The 24102-nt window shown below is 45.9% G+C and overlaps 3 protein-coding genes across 3 annotated transcripts; 1 reads left to right on the top strand and 2 right to left on the bottom strand.

Moving 5' to 3' along the window:
- Positions 1-7095: 7095 nt before the first annotated feature.
- LOC123127855 (hsp70-Hsp90 organizing protein) lies at positions 7096-13154 on the bottom strand. The gene is made up of 7 exons (XM_044547709.1): positions 12093-13154; positions 8811-9099; positions 8586-8671; positions 7926-8149; positions 7765-7831; positions 7619-7678; positions 7096-7535 (listed from the first exon to the last, which is right to left on the bottom strand). The coding sequence occupies exons 1-7, from the start codon at positions 12996-12998 to the stop codon at positions 7422-7424; spliced, it is 1746 nt and encodes a 581-aa protein (XP_044403644.1). The 5' UTR covers positions 12999-13154; the 3' UTR covers positions 7096-7421.
- A 256-nt stretch (positions 13155-13410) lies between these two features.
- Positions 13411-18777, top strand: LOC123127856 (vacuolar-processing enzyme beta-isozyme 1). Its single transcript, XM_044547710.1, has 9 exons — positions 13411-13842; positions 14719-14883; positions 16429-16585; positions 16665-16750; positions 16824-17023; positions 17434-17482; positions 17558-17764; positions 18090-18296; positions 18383-18777. The coding sequence occupies exons 1-9, from the start codon at positions 13618-13620 to the stop codon at positions 18563-18565; spliced, it is 1479 nt and encodes a 492-aa protein (XP_044403645.1). The 5' UTR covers positions 13411-13617; the 3' UTR covers positions 18566-18777.
- An 8-nt stretch (positions 18778-18785) lies between these two features.
- On the bottom strand, positions 18786-20841 carry LOC123127857 (plasmodesmata-located protein 8). Its single transcript, XM_044547711.1, has 3 exons — positions 19992-20841; positions 19132-19233; positions 18786-19043 (listed from the first exon to the last, which is right to left on the bottom strand). Exons 1-3 carry the CDS (start codon positions 20827-20829, stop codon positions 19039-19041), a joined length of 945 nt encoding a protein of 314 aa, XP_044403646.1. The 5' UTR covers positions 20830-20841; the 3' UTR covers positions 18786-19038.
- Between the last annotated feature and the right edge of the window lie 3261 nt (positions 20842-24102).

Raw genomic sequence — 24102 nt, 5'->3', positions numbered from 1 at the left:
AAGATGATGGTAGCAACTACACGGACCGGGTCCGTAACTTGAGGATTATCCTCATTGTTGCACATAAGAATTACGTCCTGGAAGCACCGCTAGGTGCAAAGCCCGCTGCAGGAGCAACACCAGATGTTATGAACATCTGGCAGAGCAAAGCTGATGACTACTCGATAGTTTAGTGTGCCATACTTTACGGCTTAGAATCGGGACTTTAACGACGTTTTGAACGTCATGGAGCATATGATATGTTCCAGGAGTTGAAGTTAGTATTTCAAGAAAATGCCCGAATTGAGAGATATGAAGTCTCCAATAAGTTATATAGCTACAAGATGGAGGAGAATAGTTCTATCAGTAAACATATACTCATAATATCTGGGTACCACAACCACTTGACTCAACTGGGAGTTAATCTTCCTGATGATAGTGTCATTGACAGAGTTCTTCAATCACTGCCACCAAGCTACAAAAGCTTCATGATGAACTATAATATGCAAGGGATGGATAAGACAATTCCCGAGCTCTTCGCAATGCTAAAGGATGCGGAGGTAGAAATCAAGAAGGAGCATCAAGTGTTGATGGTCAACAAGACCACTAGTTTCAAGAAGAAGGGCAAATGGAAGAAAGGGAACTTCAAGAAGAACGGCAAGCAAGTTTCTGCTCAAGTGAAGAAGCCCAAGTCTGGACCTAAGCCTGAGACTGAGTGCTTCAACTATAAAGGGACTAGTCACTGGAAGCGGAACTGTCCCAAGTATTTGGCGGATAAGAAGGATGGCAAAGTGAAAGGTATATTTGATATACATGTTATTGATGTGTACCTTACTAATGCTCGTAGTAGCTCCTGGGTATTTGATACTGGTTGTGTTGCTCATATTTGCAACTCGAAATACGGGCTACGGATTAAATGAAGATTGACTAAGGACGAGGTGACGATGCGCGTGGGAAATGGTTCCAAAGTCGATGTGATCGCCGTCGGCACGCTACCTCTACATCTACCTTCGGGATTAGTATTAGACCTGAATAATTGTTATTTGATGCCAGCGTTAAGCATGAACATTTTATCTGGATCTTGTTTGATGTGAGACGGTTATTCATTTAAATCAGAGAATAATGGTTGTTCTATTTATATGAGTAATATCTTTTATGGTCATGCACCCTTGATGAGTGGTCTATTTTTATTGAATCTCGATAGTAGTGATACACATATTCATAGTATTGAAGCCAAAAGATATAAGTTTAATAATGATAGTGCAACTTGTTTGTGGCGCTGCTGTTTATGTCATATTGGTGTAAAGCGCATGAAGAAACTCCATGCTGATGGGATTTTGGAATCACTTGATTATGAATCACTTGATGCTTGCGAACCATGCCTCATGGGCAAGATGACTAAGACTCCGTTCTCTGGAACAATGGAGCGAGCAATAGACTTATTGGAAATAATACATACTGATGTATGCAGTCCGATGAGTGTTGATGCTCGCGATATGTATCATTATTTTCTGACCTTCATAGATGATTTGACTAGATACGGGTATATCTACTTAATGAAACATAAGTCTGAAACATTTGAAAAGTTCAAAGAATTTCAGAGTGAAGTGGAAAATCATCGTAACAAGAAAATAAAGTTTCTACGATCTGATCATGGAGGTGAATATTTGAGTTATGAATTTGGTCTTCATTTGAAACAATGCAGAATAGTTTCGCAACTCACGCCACTTGGAACACCACGGTGTAATGGTGTGTCCGAACGTCGTAATCGCACTTTATTAGATATGATGCGATCTATGATGTGTCTTACTGATTTACCGCTATCGTTTTGGGGTTATGCTTTAGAGACGGCTGAATTCACGTTAAATAGGGCACCATCTAGATCCGTTGAGACAACACCATATGAACTATGGTTTGGCAAGAAACCCAAGTTGTCATTTCTTAAAGTTTGGGGCTGCGATGCTTATGTGAAAAAGCTTCAACCTGATAAGCTCGAACCCAAATCGAAGAAATGTGTTTGCATAGGATACCCAAAGGAAACTGTTGGGTACACCTTCTATCATAGATCCGAAGGCAAGATATTTGTTGCTAAGAATGGATCATTTCTAAAGAAAGAGTTTCTCTCGAAAGAAGTGAGTGGGAGGAAAGTAGAACTTGATGAGGTATTTGTACCTTCTCCCGAATTGGAAAGTAGTTCATCACAGAAATCAGTTCCAGTGATTCCTACACCAATTAGTGAGGAAGCTAATGATGATGATCATGAAACTTCTGATCAAGTTACTACCGAACCTCGTAGGTCAACCAGAGCAAGATCCGCACCAGAGTGGTACGGTAATCTTGTTCTGGAGGTCATGTTACTTGACCATGACGAACCTACTAACTATGAGGAAGCGATGATGAGCCCAGATTCCGCGAAATGGCTTGAGGCCATGAAATCTGAGATGGGATCCATGTATGAGAACAAAGTATGGAGTTTGGTTGACTTGCTCGATGATCAACAAGCAATAGAGAATAAATGGATCTTCAAGAAGAAGACTGACGCTGACGGTAATGTTACTGTCTACAAAGCTCGACTTGTTGCGAAAGGTTTTTGACAAGTTTAAGGAGTTGACTACGATGAGACCTTCTCACATGTAGTGATGCTTAAGTCTGTTTGAATCATGTTAGAAATTGTCACATTTTATGATTGTGAAATTTGGCAAATGGATGTCAAAACTGCATTCCTTAATGGATATCTTAAAGTAGAGTTGTATATGATGCATCCAGAAGGTTTTGTCGATCCTAAAGGTGCTAACAAAGTGTGCAAGCTCCAGTGATCCATTTATGGACTGGTGCAAGCCTCTCGGAGTTGGATTATACGATTTGATAGTGTGATCAAAGCATATGGTTTTATACAGACTTTTGGAGAAGCATGTATTTACAAGAAAGTGAGTGGGAGCTCTATAGCATTTCTGATATTATATGTGGATGACATATTATTGATCGGAAATGATACTGAATTTCTGAATAGCATAAAAGGATACTTAAATAAGAATTTTTCAATGAAAGACCTCGGTGAAGCTGCATATATATTGGGCATCACGATCTATAGAGATAGATCAAGATGCTTAATTGGACTTTCACAAAGCACATACCTTGATAAAGTTTTGAAGAAGTTCAAAATGGATCAGTCAAAGAAAGGGTTCTTGCCCGTGTTACAAGGTGTGAAGTTGACTCAGACTCAATGCCCGACCACTGCAGAAGATAGAGAAAACATGAAAGTCATTCCCTATGCCTCAGCCATAGGTTCTATCATGTATGCAATGCTGTGTACCCGACCTAATGTGTGCCTTGCTATTAGTTTAGCAGGAAGGTACCAAAGTAATCCAGGAGTGGATCACTGGACAGCGGTTAAGAACATCCTGAAATACCTGAAAAGGACTAAGGATAGGTTTCTCGTATATGGAGGTGACAAAGAGCTCATCATAAACGGTTACGTCGATGCAAGCTTCGACACTGATCCGGATGACTCTAAGTCACAATCTGGATACATATTTTTATTGAATGGTGGAGCTTTCAGTTGGTGCAGTTCTAAGCAGAGCACCGTGGCGGGATCTACGTGTGAAGCGGAGTACATATATAGTTGCTTCGGAAGCAGCAAATGAAGGAGTCTGGATGAAGGAGTTCATATCCGATCTAGGTGTAATACTTAATGCATCGGGTCCAATGAAAATCTTTTGTGACAATACCGGTGCAATTGCCTTGGCAAAGGAATCCAGATTTCACAAGAGAACCAAGCACATCAAGAGACGCTTCAATTCCATCCGCGATCAAGTCAAGGAGGGAGACATAGAGATTTGCAAGATACATATGTATCTGAATGTTGCAGACCCGTTGACTAAGCCTCTCTCACGAGCAAAACATGATCAGCACCAAGACTCCATGGGTGTTAGAATCATTACTATGTAATCTAGGTTATTGACTCTAGTGCAAGTGGGAGACTGAAGGAAATATGCCCTAGAGGCAATAATAAAGTTGTTATTTATATTTCCTTATATCATGATAAATGTTTATTATTCATGCTAGAATTGTATTAAGCGGAAACTTAGTACATGTGTGGATACATAGACAAACAGAGTGTCCATAGTATACCTCTACTTGACTAGCTCGTTAATCAAAGATGGTTAAGTTTCCTAGCCATAGACATGTGTTGTCATTTGATGAACGGGATCACATCATTAGAGAATGATGTGATGGACAAGACCCATCCGTTAGCTTAGCATAATGATCGTTTAGTTTTTCTGCTATTGCTTTCTTCATGACTTATACATGTTCCTCAGACTATGAGATTATGCAACTCCCGAATACCGGAGGAACACCTTGTGTGCTATCAAACGTCACAACGTAACTGGGTGATTATAAAGATGCTCTACAGGTGTCCCTAATGGTGTTTGTTGAGTTGGCATAGATCGAGATTAGAATTTGTCACTCCGTGTATCGGATATCTCTGGGCCCTCTCGGTAATGCACATCACTATGAGCCTTGCAAGCAATGTGTCTAATGAGTTAGCCACGGGCTGATGCATTACAGAACGAGTAAAGAGACTTGCAGGTGACGAGATTGAACTAGGTATGATGATACCAACGATCGAATCTCGGGCAAGTAGCATACCGATGACAAAGGGAACAACGTATGTTGTTGTGCGGTTTGACCGACAAAGATCTTCGTAGAATATGTAGGAGCCAATATGAGCATCCAGGTTCCGCTATTGGTTATTGATCGGAGATGTGTCTCGGTCATGTCTACATAGTTCTCGAACCCGTAGGGTCCGCACGCTTAACGTTCGATGACGATTTGTATTATGAGTTATGTGATTTGATGACCGAATTTTGTTCAGAGTACCGAATGAGATAACAGACATGACGAGGAGTCTCGAAATGGTCGATACATAAGATTGATGTATTGGACGATGTTATTCGGACACCGGATGAGTTCCGAGAGATACCAGATAATTATCGGAGTGCCGGAGGGTTATCAGAACCCCCCGGGGGAACTAATGGGCCTCCATGGGCCTTCGTGGGAAGAGAGGAAGGGCCGGGAGGGGCTGGCCACGCCCCCTGGGTCCGAATTGGACTAGGGGAAGGGGGCGGCGCCCCCTTTCCTTCCCTTCCCCCTCTTCCTTGGGTGGAAACCTACTAGACTTGGAGTCCTAGTAGGCTTCCCCTCTCCTGGCATGCCCTAGGAGGGCCAGCCTCCCCTCCCCCTTTATACACGAGGGCAGGGGGCACCCTAGAACACACAAGATCAATTGTCTTTGCCGTGTGTGGTGCCCCCCTCCACAGTTACACACCTCGATCATATCGTTGTAGTGCTTAGGCGAAGCCCTACGCCGGTAACTTCATCATCATCGTCGCCACGCCGTCGTGCTGATGGAACTCTCCCTCGTCCTCAACTGGATCAAGAGATCGATGGACGTCATCGAGCTGAATGTGTGCTGAACGCGGAGGTGCCGTACGTTCGGTGCTTGGATCAGTTGGATCGTGAACATGTTTGACTACATCAACCACGTTACAAAACGCTTCCGCTTTCGGTCTACAAGGGTACGTAGACGCACTCTCCCCTCTCGTTGCAATACATCTCCTAGATAGATCTTGCATGATCGTAGGAATTGTTTTGAAATACTACGTTCCCTAACAAATACCCCAAGGGAAGGGGTTGTTGTTGGGGCTGGAGTTAGAGCTCATGGCGATGGGGAGGAGGAAGGTTGACAGTGAGAGAAGAGAGAGGGTGGGTAAGTAGTGGTGGGCGGGGTGAGTAAATATAGGGGCAATGGAGAGGAGGAGAAGAGCGACAATCATGCCATTTTACCTACATGCTCTTCAATAAGCCATGAACTCGATGTTGTGTCTGACTCCATGAATTATGTGCAGATCGAGGAGAGCAATGAGATGGGCACGGGGGTGCTCCCGGCCGTTGACAACAAGGGCAAGCAGCCCCTTCACCCAATACCCGACGAGGTTGTGCTGCCGCCCACCGCCGAGGAGGACCCGAAGACGCCTGAGGGTGGCGACAACGAGGGCATGGAGGAGCCCCCCAGCAACAAGCGCCGCAACTACGGCCACTACCATCAAGAGGATGGCCCAACTCACTTCTGCAAGGTCATCCTTGCACCGAAGCTTGAGTGCATCCCCGTGCCCCTGGACTTCACCAAGCACTTTGTCGCGGTGCCGACGGAATTCAAGCTCAGTAACAACACCGGCTGCTCCTGGAAGGTGACGGTGAAGCTGATGAACGGCAGGGTGACCCTGGATCAGGGTTGGGCCACCTACGCAGCCGTTAATCAGATCAAGATCGGCTACATGGTGACGTTCAAGCTCCTCCCGACACCCTCAAGGTCATCATCTTCGACAACAATGACATTGAGGTCGTCAACAAGTGCGGAAAGCACGACGAAGCCTTCGCCACCAAGGAGTAGGGCCGGGGCCTCCCTAAGTACTATCGAGTCTGCTTTGAACTGTTTTATGTTTATGGTTTATGCGTAAAACTGTTATGAAGTGTGGTACTGCTTATCTGAAATATACTCTGAAATAGTTGATCCTCTATTTATACTCTGCTCTTCTTATGATGTGTGCTACATGGTTGTGCCGAAGTGTGCTAATAACCTCACCAACTAGCCAAAAAAGTTACCACACTCCAGATGTTGCCTACAACCAAACACCATCTTTTGGATTTGTCCACTAACTACAGACAACCAAACATCAGGCAAATGGTGCATTTAAGACTGCATTTGCATAGCCAGACTGAGTTGAAAAGGCTATGCAATACAGCTACTGTTGGCTACGGCAAGTATTGCTCCGCTCCACAACTCCTTAGCAGAGTTAGCGGAGCTACAATTCAAAATGGTGGAGTTGCAATTTTCCCCGCTCCGATTATCGAACAGGGCCTTATTTGATTGTTTCAAAGCCAATGCTTCAGACTTCCTTCTTGAGCAGAGTTCAACCTCGTGATTGTATAATAGAGAAGGAATCAGTCGGAATAATTAGTGCTTGGCGCCAGTTACGAAGCCTTTTCAGGAAAGAAATCCACATTTGTTTCCTTCTTAGCTCCGCATCAAAATAAAATATCATCCAGACCAGAGGCGGCAATGAATTTTCTCCATTGACAGCATTTCCCTAGAGCAAGAAATAAAATACAATAACATTCTACTGTTGTCTGTCCACTGTGAAGGCAAAAACGGCTACAACTAATAATATGGGGCATTGCCCACATAAAACTGTAATAACATAATATAGCCGTAAACAGGAATAACGTTGTGGCAGGCTGTACTCACGAATCCAACAGAAAAGCCCCATGGCATAGAATAGAAGTTCGTTCACGCTGGGCAGAGAAGCAGTGTACAATGGTGACACAACCGAGCACAATCTCAATACAAACGCCCCTGGCTTCGTTCTAGCTTTGCTTGATCATCTCGTTTGGACTATTCCAGCGTTTATGAGCTTTTGGATCTTCTGTGCTACTCCAGGGTCCTTCAGATGATCCTGAGCAGCCCTAGGGTTCTCCTGGAAATCCATCAACACCTGCAAAACATTTCCAGCGTCGTTTGTATGAACAAATAGACCGAATGGCATTACTCTCACAACGAACTGACATTCGATGATACCTGTCGCATGATGGGATCGGTAAGGATGTTCTGGATTTCTGGGTCCTGCATAGCTTTACTCTACAAAAATAACAAAAAGGGTTAGCGATATTGAGTTTGTGGAACAGCCAACATAAAGAATCCCTGAAGTGCATCAAGAGGCTTACCTGTTTCTCCTGCAAATCCTCCTGACTTATGTCACCCCTGTTAGCCTTGTTGATCTGCTCAACACACCTGCAAAAGCCAACAGCAGTTAAAAGTTTGTTTATGCATATTTTCAAGAGATTATGTGAGTAGACTAAATGGTTGTATGGCCTAACTTCATTACCTCCTTATACCATCAAGCAGTTCCTGGTTATTTGGGTCAAGTTTCAACCCAGCCTGGTAAGTTTCCATTGCCTTTTCGTATTCCTTCATGAAAAACTGAACTGCACCTTTTCTTGTATACCCTTTGGTGAAGGTTGGGTCTAGCTCAATACACTTCTCTGCGTCTTTAAGACCTTCAGGCATGGCTCCCAACTTGGTGTAACATGCAGCCCTATTACTGTACACCTGTAGGTGAAGTGGTAAACCATAAAACAGTTAAAGCTGTAACAAACATATGTAAAATGATAGACAATACACAACTGCAGTCAACAAATGCAATAAACAGACATACATGACAACAAAAGGAAAAGGGGGCAGCAGTTGAGAGTTGATTGAAGGATGGAGTTCAGGTGCAATTTCAAAATTGTTAAAGGCATATGATCAAAGTGCCAAGTGTTCCGAAAAACAGGACACTTTAAAGCAAACATACATATTTCAGTGGTCTACAATCTGCTGAGTTCCATATGTTGTAGAGTTGCAAAACTTGCAACCACCAAGATTTTTCTATCATCACATTGTCCCAGAGGTTCCATATATTGGAACAATGAAACAAACTTTTCCGTCACATATATACTTAAGCTACTTCAAAGAAAAATAACCAACAGGGACTAAAAAAGTTTACCCTAGCATCCTTCGGGTTCCTCCTGATAGCCTCATTGTAATGCTTTATTGCTTCTGGATACTTCTGCTGCTTGAACATCTCATTACCTACAAAACCATCAGATAAGCAAGACTGCCACGAGCATAAAAAGCAACACTGAAGATAAATCTGCAACAAACAGATGCTACCAGAAGAAGATAAAAGGAGTGTGGAAGACTAATGATGACAACGCAATGCCACTCTTACCTTTCTCCCTCTCCTCATCAGCTAACTTTGGGTCATAATACTCTTGTTGCTCTAAGTCTTTCTTTGCCTTCTCAGCCTCATTTAACCTTTTAAGAGTGTCTGGATTCCGATGCTCAGTTAGAGCCTTCTGGAAAGTCTCAATGGCAATATCATAGTCCTTCGAGTTCTTAGCAAGTTTGGCCAGAGCAGTTCCTTTTCTTGTTAGTGCCCTTGCAACCATCTTGAAATCAGCACGAAGTTCTCTTCCCCTCTCCACAGCCTTATCACAGTCCTCAATGCACTCATCGTACTGCAGAAAGGAAATGATAAGACTACAATAAACAAGAAATAACATATATTACCAGGATATATTTAGTTGCAGAAAATAAGGAGAGGGACAGTAATCAGCTCTATGGACGGTCGCAAATCTGTAATCATAACACTACACTCTTCTTACTCGAAGTAAACAAAAGTGGCATGTTAAGGCAACACACATCCAAGAGCACACAGGCGCTTCTAAGAATCTTTTCCATAAGTATATTGTAGAAAACCTTCACGGATTGATATTAAGAAAATGCAGCTTTTCCCTCTAGGGTCATATCTATATTTGGTGTTCACTCTGAAACCTTTATGGATACACAATAGCCATAAACTGCAAAAGATGTGGCAACTGTATGGTTTGCTGCCATAATTGTGGCATGCCACACCTCCTTATCTACCCAAATTCAAAGCGCAAGGGTGTGTCATTATATTCAAATCAAAATGGAAACAGAACATTTCTATTAGTATGGCACCTGTATAATGTTAATTTGTATTACATGCACAGCTCCAACGCAGGGGTCGGTGATCTCCTAAGCCAATATAGCAGTCTGTAAATTAGTACAGGGCTACCTGTAAGAGCTACTCTAGCAGATGCGCTGTATTCCTGCTGCAAAATCGTTTTACCATTCCCCCTAAAGCAATTTTGCGGGAAGTGATGCGCCCCGGCAGAACAGATCCCACAAAAGCTTACTGCAAATTTAAAAACATAGTTCCCGCTACAAAGTTCATCACACAGGAATTCATCATATACATAGATAAAACGAGATCTAGCTGCAGGAGCGGCGGTGGCTCGGTGGTTGACACCGAGGAAGAAGAGAACGCCTCCGCCGACTGGCGGCAAGCATGGGCATGCTCCTCCTTCACTGCGGCGAGCCTGTCAGCGGCCCCTTCTCCGCATCAGTGTGTGGGTAGAGCTCCTCGTGGAGGCGGTTCAAGTGGGCCCAAGTGGCTTGCTGCAACTGCCAAGCCTCGACAGGGGAAGGAAGGAGCTGCCGGCCTCCACGTCGTCGTGGAAGATCTTGCACGGCGGCGACCCGCCACAACCACCACGCCTGCGGATCCCCCTATCACTCGCTGGAAAAAAGCTTTGTACCGGGTCCGGGTGGAATCGCTCTCCCGAGAGAGAGAGAGGTAGGCAGCGGCTAGCGAAGGAGGAAATGCAAGACGGGAGCCCTAAAATGCATGTCGTCTGGTAGATATAGCGGCCGAAGTGCAATTTTGCAGGCCACTCGTATAATTTTTACGGGCAGGGCTAAATATAGCGGACCTGTTCAGGCCACAAAACACGCAAAAACGCTCTATCCACCGGATCTATTTGGTTCCTAGAGTAAGAGCAACTCTAGCAGATGCGCTATAACCTCATCGACCCGTATAATTCCGGCCGACATAGCGTATTTGCGTTTTTTGCGGCCCAAATAGATCCGTTATATCTAGCCTGGCCCGTAAAAATTATACAAGTGGCCCGCGAAACAATCCTTCCGCCTCTATATCTAGTTGACACCAGCGTTTTAGGGTTCAGGCCTCGCATTTCCTCCGCCGCAATCCACCGCCTCCCTTACTATCTAAAGCGAGCAAATCCACCCGACATAGATCTTTTTTCTTGGCGAGCGATGGGAGGATCCGCATGCAGGTGTTGTGGCTGTGGCCTTGGCGGGTCGCCGCTGCACACTATCTCACGCAAAGACGCTCCAGCTAGCCACCCGTCAAAACCTGGCGGTCCAAGCAAGTGCGGCTGGCTCTCCCACAAAGACGAGCGGTCCCCTTGGGTCAACTTCCATCGCCTCCACAAAGAGCTCTAGCCGCACACCGTGTCATGCTGCAAGGCGGATGCGGAGCTCTCGCCGTGAAGCACATTGTCAAGGCCAGAGAAGAAGGGGCCGCTAATAGGCTCCCGCGGCAAAGGAGGAGCACGCCTACGCCTACGCTTGCCGTAGGTCGGCAGAGGCGTTCTTCCTCGGCGTCGACAACTGAGCACCGCCTCCCTATCTATTAGATCTAAGTTTACCCATACATGAACTTCGGTGTGTTGTGATGAACTTCGTAGCGGGAAATATGTATGATCTATGTTTTTAAATTTGCAGAGATAGCGGATCTGTTCCCCCGGGGCGAATCAGTTCACACAAAAAAAATTTAGGGGGAACCGTAAAACGATTCTGCGGGACAGGAATATAGCGCATCTGCTATAGTTGCTCTAGGTTAGGCACGCCACAGTTGCGGCTTTACACCCTTAATTATACACATGATCCAAAAGTCGTAGACTCAGATTCTCCGTTACATGTTGCCACAAGTGTGGTGCTCATTCTGCAAGCCACACTTTGCCTAAACATGGTTGTGGTGAATAATTTTAACAAAACAGGCCCTCATATTCTTCACAGACTTTGCTAGAAGTGTGGCAAGAAAAGTGTGGGAAGACTTAGCAGCTTCGCTTGCTTAACAAGACAGTATCAAGCGTGGCAAGAAAAGTGTGGTAAGACTTGGCAGCTTCGCTTGGTTAACAAGACAGTATCAAGCGGTGCACTTCTGAGATATCTAAGGTTGTAAATTGCAATTGCAATAGAAGTAATTAGCAAAGCGTCGGTCAAAAAGAACTGCAGACCGTCAATTATTCGCAACCCAGGAGAGACCAAGCAGACAAAATTCAATTCACATTATTTTCCTAACACTAACAGTATCAATAACTTATGGTTAGTTTTAGGCCTCTTTCAGTTGTCCTATTAGTCCCCAAGACCTCTTGTACCTAGAACCCAGACCATCTTACCTTGATGTTCATCAGTTTAGCACATCAACCAAACCGCTAATCCTCTCAACTGCTAGTCACTATATATATGCAGCACGTAGCATGACCTAATTGCCCGATAGTCAAAACTACTAGTACTACCAATGCTTACAGTGCAGCAACCAATCATATACAAACAGTAGGGGTGAACTGAAGATCAGATCCTTCACTTTAAGGCATGGAATCTGTACAATAATAAACCTCACCTTGCCCATTTCGATGTACACCGCTGCTCGGTTAGTGAGGTAGGAGATGTCCTCGTCATCAAGTTCCAAGGCCTTTGTGTAATGCTGGATCGCCGTCTCAAAGTCCTTCTTCTTGTAGGATGCATTCCCTGCCTCCTTCTCCTTCAGAGCAGCAGCTTTCCTCTCCTTCCGCTCCTTCTCCTCATCAGACACCTCCATCGGCTCCGGTTGTGGCTCAGGCTCCATCTCCCTCGCCTTTGTCTCAGGCTGTTGCTTCTGCTGCTGCGGTGGCGGCTGCGACGGCGAGGAAGACTGCGAAAAATCGGAGTCCTGGGGCGTCTGGATCTTGATGTTAAGCATGAGGCTGAGCACCTGCATCATGCGCGGGTCGGACAGGTACGTGTTGAGGCTGCTGGGATTCCGCTGCACCTCCCGCAGCATCTGCATGAAGTCGGACTGGTCGAGATAGGCGCGCGTAGCGGGGTCGGAGGCGATCTTGGTCCAGAGCTCGGGGCCCTGGAACATCTGGCCGATGGCGTCGGCGCCGCCAGACGGCGCGCGGCGCGGCGGGGCGCCGGCAGCCTTCTTGGCGTCAGCGAGGCCGGCCTTGAGGCCCTCGTTGCTGGGATCGAGGGCGAGGCCCTTCTCGTAGGCGGCGGCGGCGCTGGCGGCGTCGCCGAGGCCGAGGTGGGCGGCGCCGAGGCGCGAGTATCCCTTGGCCCAGTCGGGCTTGAGCTCGACGGTCTTCTCGGCGTCGGCGAGCGCGTCGGAGTAGCGGTGGATCGAGGCGAGCGCCGCCGAGCGGTTGGAGTAGAGAACGTGGTTGGCGGGGGCGAGCGCGATGGCGTCGGAGAAGTGCCCCGCCGCCTCCTCGAAGCGGCCTGCCGAGAAGGCCGCATTACCTTTGGCCTTCGCCTCGTCGGCCATGGCGGGCGGGCGGTCCGATCGGATCGGGGCGGGGGCGGGGTGGGGAAGCTTCGAGAAGGTTTGGCGGCTGGGTGGAGGAGGACAAATCCTGGGGTTAGATGGGGATTAAGGCGGAGCAGCAGGCCGGGCCGAGCGAGCTCGCTCAAGGGTTCCGGAACCTTCCCACGGCCACTCCAGCGACCCGACGAGCCGATGCGTCGTGGACTCCCGTCACGCACTCCCTGTTTACGTTTTGCTCATTTAGAAAGCGTATAGCATGTAACGACTCCGTCTGCCCCCTTCTCTTCTCATCGGTCCATCACGAAGCCTTGCTTATTGGGCCGGCCCGGCCCATGTTTTGAGATTAAGTTGGGCTCTGGTCCATTGTTTCGCTTGGGCTTGTTGACCAGGGGGGAGTAGTAGGGAGACGACGCCGCCGCCGAAAGCCGACGAGCCGCACCACCACCTGGCACCTCGCGCCACACGCGTCCGCTCTCCAGGCTGCTCGACCTCCCTGCATGGCGGCGCTGGCGCCTACTTTACCCCGCACCCTGCGCCGCTCTTCTCGCCCGTACGTTCCGGCTCCCCCGCGCGGTGCTCTTAGGCAGTAGTGCTACTGCGACCTCGCCTGCGCAGACGGATGGTGCCGCGGTGGTGCTTCGCGTTGCTCCTGCTGCTGTGTGCGGCGGCCAGGGCGCGGGCGGCGGCCGACGCCTCGAAGGGGAAGTGGGACCCGGTGATCCGGATGCCGGGGGAGGAGGAGCCCGCCACGGGCGACGAGAGTTCCGAGGAGGAGGACGGCGTCGGGACGAGGTGGGCGGTGCTCGTCGCCGGATCCTCCGGCTACGGAAACTACAGGCACCAGGTGAGCAGCTGACCGCAGTCGGAGATCATCGGCGTGGTGATGCGTGCGTTTGCGCGCGTTGTTGTTGCGTACGTAGTTCAATTTGGCTGGAAACGAGATGAGCGTGACAGCTGAAGGATTGGCGGTTTGTGGAAGTTCTTTTGCGGCAATCAGTGTGCAGTTCTGAATATTGCCGATATTATCCGTGTTGAGATGTTGGAGTTCGCAGATTTGGAGTTTTGCACGTTCAATCTCAATTTTGGGGGTCATGGGTTGATCGGTGATCCGGAAGCTCAAAGCTTAACTCTATTTTTTCCCCAAGTTGTGAAATCAACACAGTTGTTGGTACTCGGCGGCAGGTGCAGAACTTGACAACTCCAAGGTTTTCCTAGATAACTACTACTTAAGAATCACAAGAATCTCCAAATAGTATCCTGCTATCCCCAACTGCAGCTGTCTGTGCTTCAGACAGTGATGTTTTGTTCTGTTTCTTCTCTTGATCTTGTATACTACTGCTAGCTGTTTTCAGGAGAGATTCAGTATTGGTAGCAGCTTCATTCATAATGGGAAAAGGGTTTCTGATTTTTAGTGTTTGGGTAGAAACGAGATAAATTTTGCCACTGAAAAATAATGGTGATGCTGGACAGAATTTAGATGACAAAAGAAATAAGAGCTAGATATTCATTATGTGGATACTTGCACTTTTGATCAGATCACTAGTGCACACTGGAATTTTGGTGCAGCCCTGAAAGTGTGATTGAAACATTTTGCCTGTGGATACAATAATGTGTGCTTACATCTTGCTTTGGTTTGAAACTAGGAGATACCAGCAAGCAGCTATGTTTCCTGGACCATTTGTTGAACTCTTGATTTATTCGTGGTGTGTTGCTGTTGCAGGCCGATATATGCCATGCCTACCAGATATTGAGAAAAGGGGGCGTAAAGGAGGAGAACATCGTGGTTTTTATGTATGATGACATTGCCAACAACCCTCTCAACCCGAGGCCAGGGGTTATCATCAACCACCCAGAGGGCGAAGATGTATATGCTGGCGTTCCAAAGGTATGACTTGGTAGCTTAACTTGGAGTTGAACATTAGGATCACTAGTCATCAACCAACGCATTTCCATGAGCTAGTTTGTATGATATTATATTAAATTTAATCACGTAGTATATTCAAAATTATTAAATTAAGTAATCCCTCCGTTTCTAAATATAAGCCCTTTTAGAGATTTCAATACAAACTACATACGGATGTATATAGACATATTTTAGAGTGTAGATTCACTTGTTTTGCTCCGTATGTAGTCCATATTGGATTCTCTAATAGGCTTATATCTAGGAGAAATTTAAAATTGCAATGTAGAAATCTCCAAAATAGCATTGCATGTGGGCTAATGTATGCTGTTGTGTGCGTCCATATAACTCAGCCTCAACATTGCGAGTAGCTTATTTTGTGTTCTAGCTATTAGCTACTTACATGATGACGGTCTTACCATTATTTTTGTCTCCTGAATCCTGATGGGAATCACTAATATATTCTTGGGGAATAAACAGGCGTGTTGTTAGGCAAATACTTCAATATGTAGGTTATTCCCTTGTAGTCTATTGGTTTCGCTAATTAAGTTGTTTGGCTTTGTCAATTAGTACCTTTTACAGCACGTATTTTACTTCAACTCAATATTTACCTTTATTTCCAAGTAATTTAATGATTTTTATTACCAAGATATATGATTTGAGTTGCCTTGATTATTACCTACTCAACACTACCTCCTTGCTCATTCGAATCTGAAGTACTTTACTGCGACATCCTGCCTACAAACTGATCATCCTAACATAGGTCATTTTGAATCAAACATTTGTGTAGTCCTATGATTTGTAAATAGAGTTTCAAAGGGGAAAAGCGCAGCAAGTTGCGTCCTGCTGCTATCTTATATTATCACTATGCGCTATGGAGTTCTCTATTGCTTGTGTGCTGGTGGCAATAATCAGCTGGTTCCACTCCACTATCGCTAACGAAAGACTTATCTTCATTGATAATGCTCAAGTTATGCTGGATTTGGAAACAGCGGAATGCTGCCGTCTTCGACGGAGTTAGACTCGACACTGCAATGTTGTTTGGCACTATCCGTGCAGTGATGGGATTGTGGTCTAAGCCAGGGAGACGGTCTTCAGGCCACACTTTCAGTGGAGCGCGGTGCTTAGGTGAATGGCATGTGTTTTGGGCAGTTGCTTAGCCAGCCTCAGCGCCTCAGCCTATGCCCTGGGCCAGCCCTTAGAGCTGCAGTAGCTACAGTATACTAAGGATTCGACCGCCACGCCCCAGGCCGCGGCCTGGGCAGCCTGGGGCCTGGCTATACCCCTGGTTGTGGGGGCTGTGTGTGTTTCGGTGTACTTGTACGACTGCTCTACATAAATTTAACTATCACTGCATCAAGACACAAAAAAGTAGTTCAATATCGGTATGTTCTTTTCGAGCTTCATATGGCTCAATAATTGTGTATAGTAGAAGTACAGAACATATCTATTGCCCTTCTCTCAAGTTTGATGAAGATATCTATTGCCCTTCTCTCAAGTTTGATGAAGATAGCATCATTATAATTTCAGGACTACACTGGAGAGGCAGTTACTGCTAAGAACTTCTATGCAGTTCTCTTGGGCAATAAAACTGCGGTCACTGGAGGGAGTAAGAAGGTCATAGACAGCAAACCAAATGACCATATATTTATCTACTACTCAGATCACGGGGGTCCTGGAGTCCTTGGTGTGTGGAAGTTGTATCCGCTGCTTTGTTGTATTAGTTAGTTTTGTTCATCTTGTGTATTGACCTTTGCAAGTTTCAGGTATGCCCAACCTGCCATATCTGTATGCTGCTGATTTTATCAAGGTCTTGCAAGAAAAACATGCATCCAATACCTATGCAAAAATGGTAAGGCTGCCCATGGTTACTTGTTTGTGCTAACCGTTTCCTGTTTGACCGAAATCAGTGCTATAATTGGCAGGTTATATATGTGGAAGCTTGTGAAAGTGGCAGTATTTTTGAGGGTTTGATGCCTGCAGACCTCAATATTTATGTCACAACAGCATCAAATGCAGAAGAAAGCAGCTGGGGTACATACTGCCCAGGAATGGAACCATCGCCTCCTTCTGAATATATTACCTGCTTAGGTGATCTCTACAGTATTTCTTGGATGGAAGACAGGTATGTAACTTGTAACCTAAATTCACAATGATAGGATTAATTTACAGAGTACCAGTGTTTAGCAGAATAGGTTACAATGACCAGCAGCTGATGAGTTATATTTGGTTGCATTACTTTGCACTGCGTAGTACTCCCTCCGTCCGGAAATACTTGTCCGAGGAATGGATGTATCTAGATGTATTTTAGTTCTAGATACATCCATTTGTATCCATTTCTATGACAAGTATTCTCGGACGGAGGGAGTACCTCAAGGAGGATTTTGTAACAAGTCATGTCCATTCCTTCCTTTAGTTCCTAAGTACATGACATAGAACCTGCAAATCCGGATTACACAAGCTTGCTGAAGAATCTGTTTGTATATTAAGCATTCACTTAATGACGTGTTTGGTTATCTGCATGCTATTTCACAGTGAGACTAATAATCTGAAGGAGGAGACAATCAAGAAGCAGTACGAAGTGGTGCGGATTTATTTGCCTTTTTACCATTTTCATTTGTAATTGTAAAGATCCTGGTACTGAAAGTTTCATGTGCAGGTAAAGAAGCGAACCTCAGACATGAACAGATATAGTGCCGGTTCGCATGTTATGGAGTATGGCGACAAGACCTTCAAGGATGAGAAGCTTTACCTTTATCAAGGTTTCAATCCTGCAAACACCAACATTACAAACAAGCTATTTTTGCAAGCCCCAAAGGCTGCAATCAACCAAAGAGACGCAGATCTTCTTTTCTTGTGGAGGAGGGTATGTTTTAGTGTTATGTAGTCTTTCAGTTGGTTTGCTAACCTCTTCAACACTAATTGCAGTAATAGACTTCTGTTTCAGAAGGATGATTTACCTGAACTGAGCAGTCTACTGTCTATTGATTTAGAGCTTTTTGTTGCATTTTCCCTTGATATATCAGTTGCTATTTCTTGTTCACAGGAAATTCTCCATTTTAGTTGTACTTGCTACCGAGTTACTTTCATCGGAACCTACAGCACTGTGTCTGCGACTGATTAGTATTTGTGTTTAGTATTGGCCTCTGCCTTATGCCTATGTTAGCTGAAGGTTCTTGGTTTGGTTTCAGTATGAGCTGCTACATGAAAAGTCGAAAGAGAAGACGAACGTTCTGAGGGAGATCAGTGAGACAGTCACCCACAGGAAGCATCTTGACAGCAGCATCGATTTTATTGGGAAGCTTCTATTTGGCTACGAGAATGGACCTTCGGTGCTTCAAGCTGTCAGACCTTCTGGGAAGCCTCTAGTGGACGACTGGGATTGCCTGAAGAGGATGGTGAGTAGGAGACTCTTGTGTTGTGTACACCTGCATAGTTTCAGCTCAGTCCTTCTAATGTTTTGAATCTTGAGCGCCTTCTTCAGGTGCGGATCTTTGAGTCTCATTGCGGATCGCTCACTCAGTACGGTATGAAGCACATGCGAGCTTTCGCAAATATATGCAACAATGGGATTTCTGGCACAACGATGAAGGAAGCAAGCATCGGGGCTTGCGGCGTTCAGAACTCCGCGAGATGGAGCAGCTTGATCCAAGGGTACAGCGCTTGATCAACCAACCGGCTGAGGTGCATGCTAGTATGTTACTTGTCGTCGGCTTATGTGAATATGTAGTATTGTATGGGGCTATTATTAGTAGTGTATCATCTAAATAACCTTGAGGCCGACTATATAAGAATGTGGCCATGTCCGTTGCTTTAGCTGTGTGATGTATATTGTACGTACTAGTATTAATCCTGCATGGTGTGTGGTATGATGAACAATCAAGTAATGCGTTCACAAGCAGGCCTTTCTTTCTTGTCTTAATTATTCAAGAGCAGTTTTCCCCCTCAAAGTAAAATACTGTAGGAAAAACCGAGGCGATACTTCTGAGACAACTTGAAGATCAGTCGACCTATGCAAGTGCGAGTGTCCAGCCAGTAGGAGTCCTTTTGCTGGGTTTTTCCTTGGACTCCTGATGCCATGTCGTCCTGTCCTCTAGTCTCTAATGCTGTAGCTGGAGGTAACCTGGGCCGTGTGGGCTTCTAGCCTGCATTGCATTGGAAAAATGGTTTAAAAGTTTGGTAAAATTAAATAAATAAACTGAAGTTTGGGCTGACATAATCTAGAGGACTTACATGCTTTGCTGAGGAAAGAGATGAACACCACCAGGAGTGCTAGCCCGGCCAAGATGCCAATTATTATAGCCACGGTCCTCCCAAATTCGTCTCCCGAATAGTCTGTCACCAAAGCCAAGCAGATTAATAAGTCCATTCGAAACAAGTGCAGCACTCACAGAAAAGTGTCTCCTTTGTTCACAAGGAATATAATCAGTAGGCGTAGCTTCTATCATATGATCAGTAAATTTGTACGGAACACGTCGGTGTGTGTAAAGCGCCATGATATGAAAGTCACCCCCCACAACCATGTTTATACCAGTAATCACATCTAATCGTGTTTCGAACCCCACCATTACCTCTCACATCTAACAAAACGCTAGTTTGGAATATATTCCGCTTGTCCTCCTCTTTATCAACTTTTGATTGGAAGTTTACCAGTTCGGAATATATGCTCGTTGCCATTGCCCCATGCCCTCCATATCACCTTTTGACTGATCATCACTAATAATAGTTCTATATAGTGGTCTCCAGTTGCAATTGACGTCTAATTCGCGCATCCGGTGGGGCCACGGTATGCAAGTTCTCTATACATTTTTCACCGTTGTCTAATCTCACAGATTTGAATTCATGTGTTTGTCTCAAACTTCATTGATAAAACAATGTTAAACGTTAGGACTTCTGAAGAAAATCGTTTTTTTGGCTAAAAATAACTTGTCAAGGAAAGTGAGGACTTGTTGTGATCTGTTGAAGCTGAAGATGGTTTTACTCCTCCCCCGCAAAAAGAAAAGAGAAGAAGAAGATGGTTTTACTCCTACGGCGATGCTTAACATAGTTGGCATTGTACCACGCAGACGTATTCCTAAGAAAATAATACGTACCCTGTGAAGAGCGGAAGTCGTGTCCGTTTAGCCAGTACTTGACGTAGCACTGCTCCAGGTAGACGTCGGCGGCCAGCGCGGAGCCGCACGTGCCCTTGAGCTGCACCACCGCCTGCGCCAGGCACGCGGCGCAGTCCGGCGCCGCGATGTCGCCGAGGCACTGCGCCACGCCCTGCACCGTGCCGGAGCCGGTCAGCTTGTACCCCGTCGCGGCCCGCGCCTGCAGCTCCCTGAGCACGGCGTCGCGGCTCTTGAGGAACCCGGCGTCCTCGCTGCTGCCGGAGCTGCACTTGCGGTACGCGACGGTGTTGTCGGCCCGGCCGACGAAGTCGCTGGCGTCGTACCGCACGTAGCAGCCGTCCACCTGCAGCGACACGGCGCCCAGGCGCGCCACCGCCTCCCGCACGCACGCCACGCACTCGCCGCGGCCGAGGTCGCCGCGGCACTGATACAGGCCGTACGCGGCCGTGCGGGTCGCCTCCGCCTGGCCGACGCCGCCGCCGGCGGTGAAGCTGTTGTAGGCGGCGCCGGAGGAGGCGGTGGAGGCGATGGAGGCGAGGAGGGAGCCGAGGTTGCTCTCGAAGGCGGTGTCGCGCTCGTACTTGGACGGCGAGCACCCGGCGTAGATGAACGCGCCCGTCGCGGCCTGCGCGAGGCCCGTCGGCGCGGCGTGGAGGTGGAGGAGTAGCGTGATGGCGACGAGGGTGCCGAGCTGAGGCATTGGTGAGGAAGTGGCCTGGACAGTAACAGGGCATGCACACGCGCACGAGCTAGCTTTGGATTTGCAGCTGGGCGCGCGTGCCGTGGATGGCCTTGTGATTGTTGGCAAGAGATGCATATACGTTCGAGGTATGACAATATGGGTGTCTTTAGGGCGTATTTAGATGTGCTTTAGTTATTGCACATCTAAATGAGTAAATTAAGGATAAAAAGAAAAAGAAAAAAAGGAAATAAAATATTCACACGAATCTTATTATAAGATCAATGACATATGACTTAGATGTGCAATACTTATGACACATCTAGATATGCTTTAGCAAAACTGTAACAATATGTCCGGCTGAAACGGTCGGTGTGGTGCCGCTCGTATCAGAGACTCCATTTCTCTCACAATTATTTTCGAACGGAATACTACTCCCTCCGTCCCAAAATAAATGACCCAACTTTATATTAACTTTGTACTAAAATTAGTACAAAGTAGAGTCATCTTTTTGAAACGGAGGGAGTACTTTCCTGCCATTTCTTTTCTTAACACTTACTCCTTTCGTTTCATAATTATTTTTGTCGTGGTTTTACTTCAAAACATGAAGAAAATTATGAAACGAGGGACTAAGGGCATCTCCAATGCGGGACCTGCAAACCTCCCGCAACCATTCAGACTGCGCTATCCGAATCGAGGAAGCTATTCAAAACGGTCTTGTATCGGTCCACGGAACGGTCCGAACACGATTTCTTTCGCAAATTGGAAACAAACGTGGGGAGCTTTGTGGGAGTCTGTACATCCGCCTGGCCAACCAAAGGGCATCACCACTAGTAGAAAAAGGGTCAAATGTTCAGCTCATTAGTCCCGGTTTGTAATTGAGCCGGCACTAATATGATCATTAGTGCTGGTTTCAACGGCTAGCTGTGCCACTACCATTAGTACCGGTTCGTGGCGAATCTTTAGCATCGGTTCGTGCCACGAGCCGGTACTAAAGAGAGTGCTGACAGTATGTTGTCAGTCTGGGGCTCCTTCAACATCTTTAGTATCGGTTCGTGGCACGAACCGGTGCTAAAGGTCGTCCTATATAAACCCTTCGTCCACCGCGAGCGAGCTCTCTTTGTTTTTCCCATTTTTCCTTCCTCTCTGTTCTTTCCCCTCTACCTTGAGCTCATCTCACATTTTGCCCAAATTTTGTCAAGATTTGAAGGCCCCCATCCATTCAAGTGATCACAAAGGTAAGCAACTTTGTCCTTTCATCTCTCGTTGCTAGATTAGCTTTTGCAATGCTTTATATAGTCATTAATTTGTGGGTTTTAGTAATTTGGGAGGAATTATATGTGGTAGTTTATTTGATTTATATGCAATTTGAGCTTAAAATAACTCTTAGTTTGCATATGTAGGTGTGGTTTACTTAGTGCCTTCCCGTCTTCGTCCTAACCACCGTCGATCGTCCGCACCATCTTGTGGCCGGCACCACCTTGTGGGGTAAGCCCTCTTGTTCTTATCTTTTTTATATAAAAAGAATCATGTTTGTGTGATTTAGATATATAGTTACTTGTATAATTATCTTACCCGTATGCCATGGTTTTGATATCCGTCCCCGTCGGTCCTCGTCCGGGTTATGATTCGGATGTGGTATATTTTCTTTTATAACTATTTTGTTGCATTTCGTGTTTATGACAAATTATGCCCATCAAATTGATATAGATATTTTTATCTAGGAGGTATGTGAACCGGAAATTCCAACCGACCCTATTGTCGAGAGGTTAAATTTAGTTGAAAGAGAAAACGAGTATTTGAAAGAAAAATTAAAAAGAATTTAGGGGAAGAAGATGGAATTGGAGTTGCATGTTGCTGATGTTGTCGATGATCACAAGATCAAGATGGAGAAAATGCACTTGAAGATTAGAAAGATTAGGAAATATGCCATTCATAGTGAGGCTTGGTATCATTGTGTTGTTGGATCAATTGTTACCTTAGTTGCGATCTTGATCGCATTTGTTGTTGCATTTAAATTCTTTAGCTAGAGAGCTATTTATATGTTTGCTTTATGAGAATAAGTATTGTATGAACTTTATGTATGAACTTGTATTAATTTGGTCTATTCAGTGTTGTGTAATGAAGATGAGCCGGGAATGGATGTACAATGACCGATGCTCTCTTCAGTTCGTTGAGGGTGTGCATACTTTTCTGATTACGGCTCAGGCAAACAAGCGGGTGGATGGTTTTATGCCTTGTCCATGTGCTGGCTGTAAGAATGATCACAATTATTCTAACGCAAGAACCATTCACATACACCTGTTTGAGTCCGGTTTCATGCCCCACTATATTGTTTGGACCAAGCACAGAGAAAGAGGGGTTATGATGGAAGAAAATGAAGAAGAAGAGGACGACGATAGCTATCTTGGCCATGGGTTCCTTGAATACGATGATACAACAATGGGGGAGAAGTTGAGCCGGCAATGCCGGAAGAAGCTGAACAAGAGGCATCAGATGAGCCAACTGATGATCTAGGTTGGGCCATTGCTGATGCAGAGAGAACTGTGCAAGTGCAAAGGAGAAGAAGAAGTTGCAGCGCATGTTAGAGGAATCACAAGAAATTGTTGTGCCCGAATTGCGAAACTGACAATAAAAAGCTGGGCACCACACTGAAATTATTGTAATGGAAGGCAGATAATGGTGTATCTAACAAGGCATTTGGAAAGTTGCTGGTAAAGTTAAAGAAGATGCTTCCAAAGGACAACGAATTGCCCGAGAGTACGTATGAAGCAAAGAAGGTTGTCTGCCCTCTAGGGTTAGAGGTGTAGAAGATACATGCATGCCCTAATGACTACATCCTTTACCGCGGTGAGTACGCGGATTTGAACGCGTGCCCAGTATGCGATGCATTGCGCTATAAGATCAGTCGCGATGACCCTAGTGATGTCGAGGGCGAGCGCCCCAGGAAGAAGATTCCTGCCAAGGTGATGTTGTATGCTCCTATAATACCACGGTTGAAATGGTTGTTCCTAAACAAAGAGCATGCCAAGGCTATGTGTGGCACAGAGAATACCGTAAGAAATACGGAAAGTTGAGAGTACCCGCTGACGGGTCGCAGTGAAGAAAAATCGAGAGAAAGTACAGGAAGGAGTTTGCAGGTGACGCAAGGAACGTATGGTTTGGTCTAAGCGCAGATGGCATTAATCCTTTTGCGGAGCAGAGTAGCAACCATAGCACCTGGCCTATGACTCGATGTATGTATAACCTTCCTCCTTGGTTGTGCATGAAGCGAAAGTTCATTATGATGCCAGTGCTCATCCAAGGCCTTAAGCAACCCGGCAACGACATTGATGTGTACCTCAGGCCATTAGTTAAAGAACTCTTACAGCTATGGAATGAAACAAGTGTACGTGTGTGGGATGAGCACAT

Source organism: Triticum aestivum, chromosome 6A (assembly GCF_018294505.1).
Source record: "Triticum aestivum cultivar Chinese Spring chromosome 6A, IWGSC CS RefSeq v2.1, whole genome shotgun sequence".
NCBI classification, from domain to species: Eukaryota; Viridiplantae; Streptophyta; class Magnoliopsida; order Poales; family Poaceae; genus Triticum; species Triticum aestivum.
The sequence above is the reverse complement of the archived record's forward strand: the minus strand, read 5'-3'. Positions and strand labels throughout refer to the sequence as shown.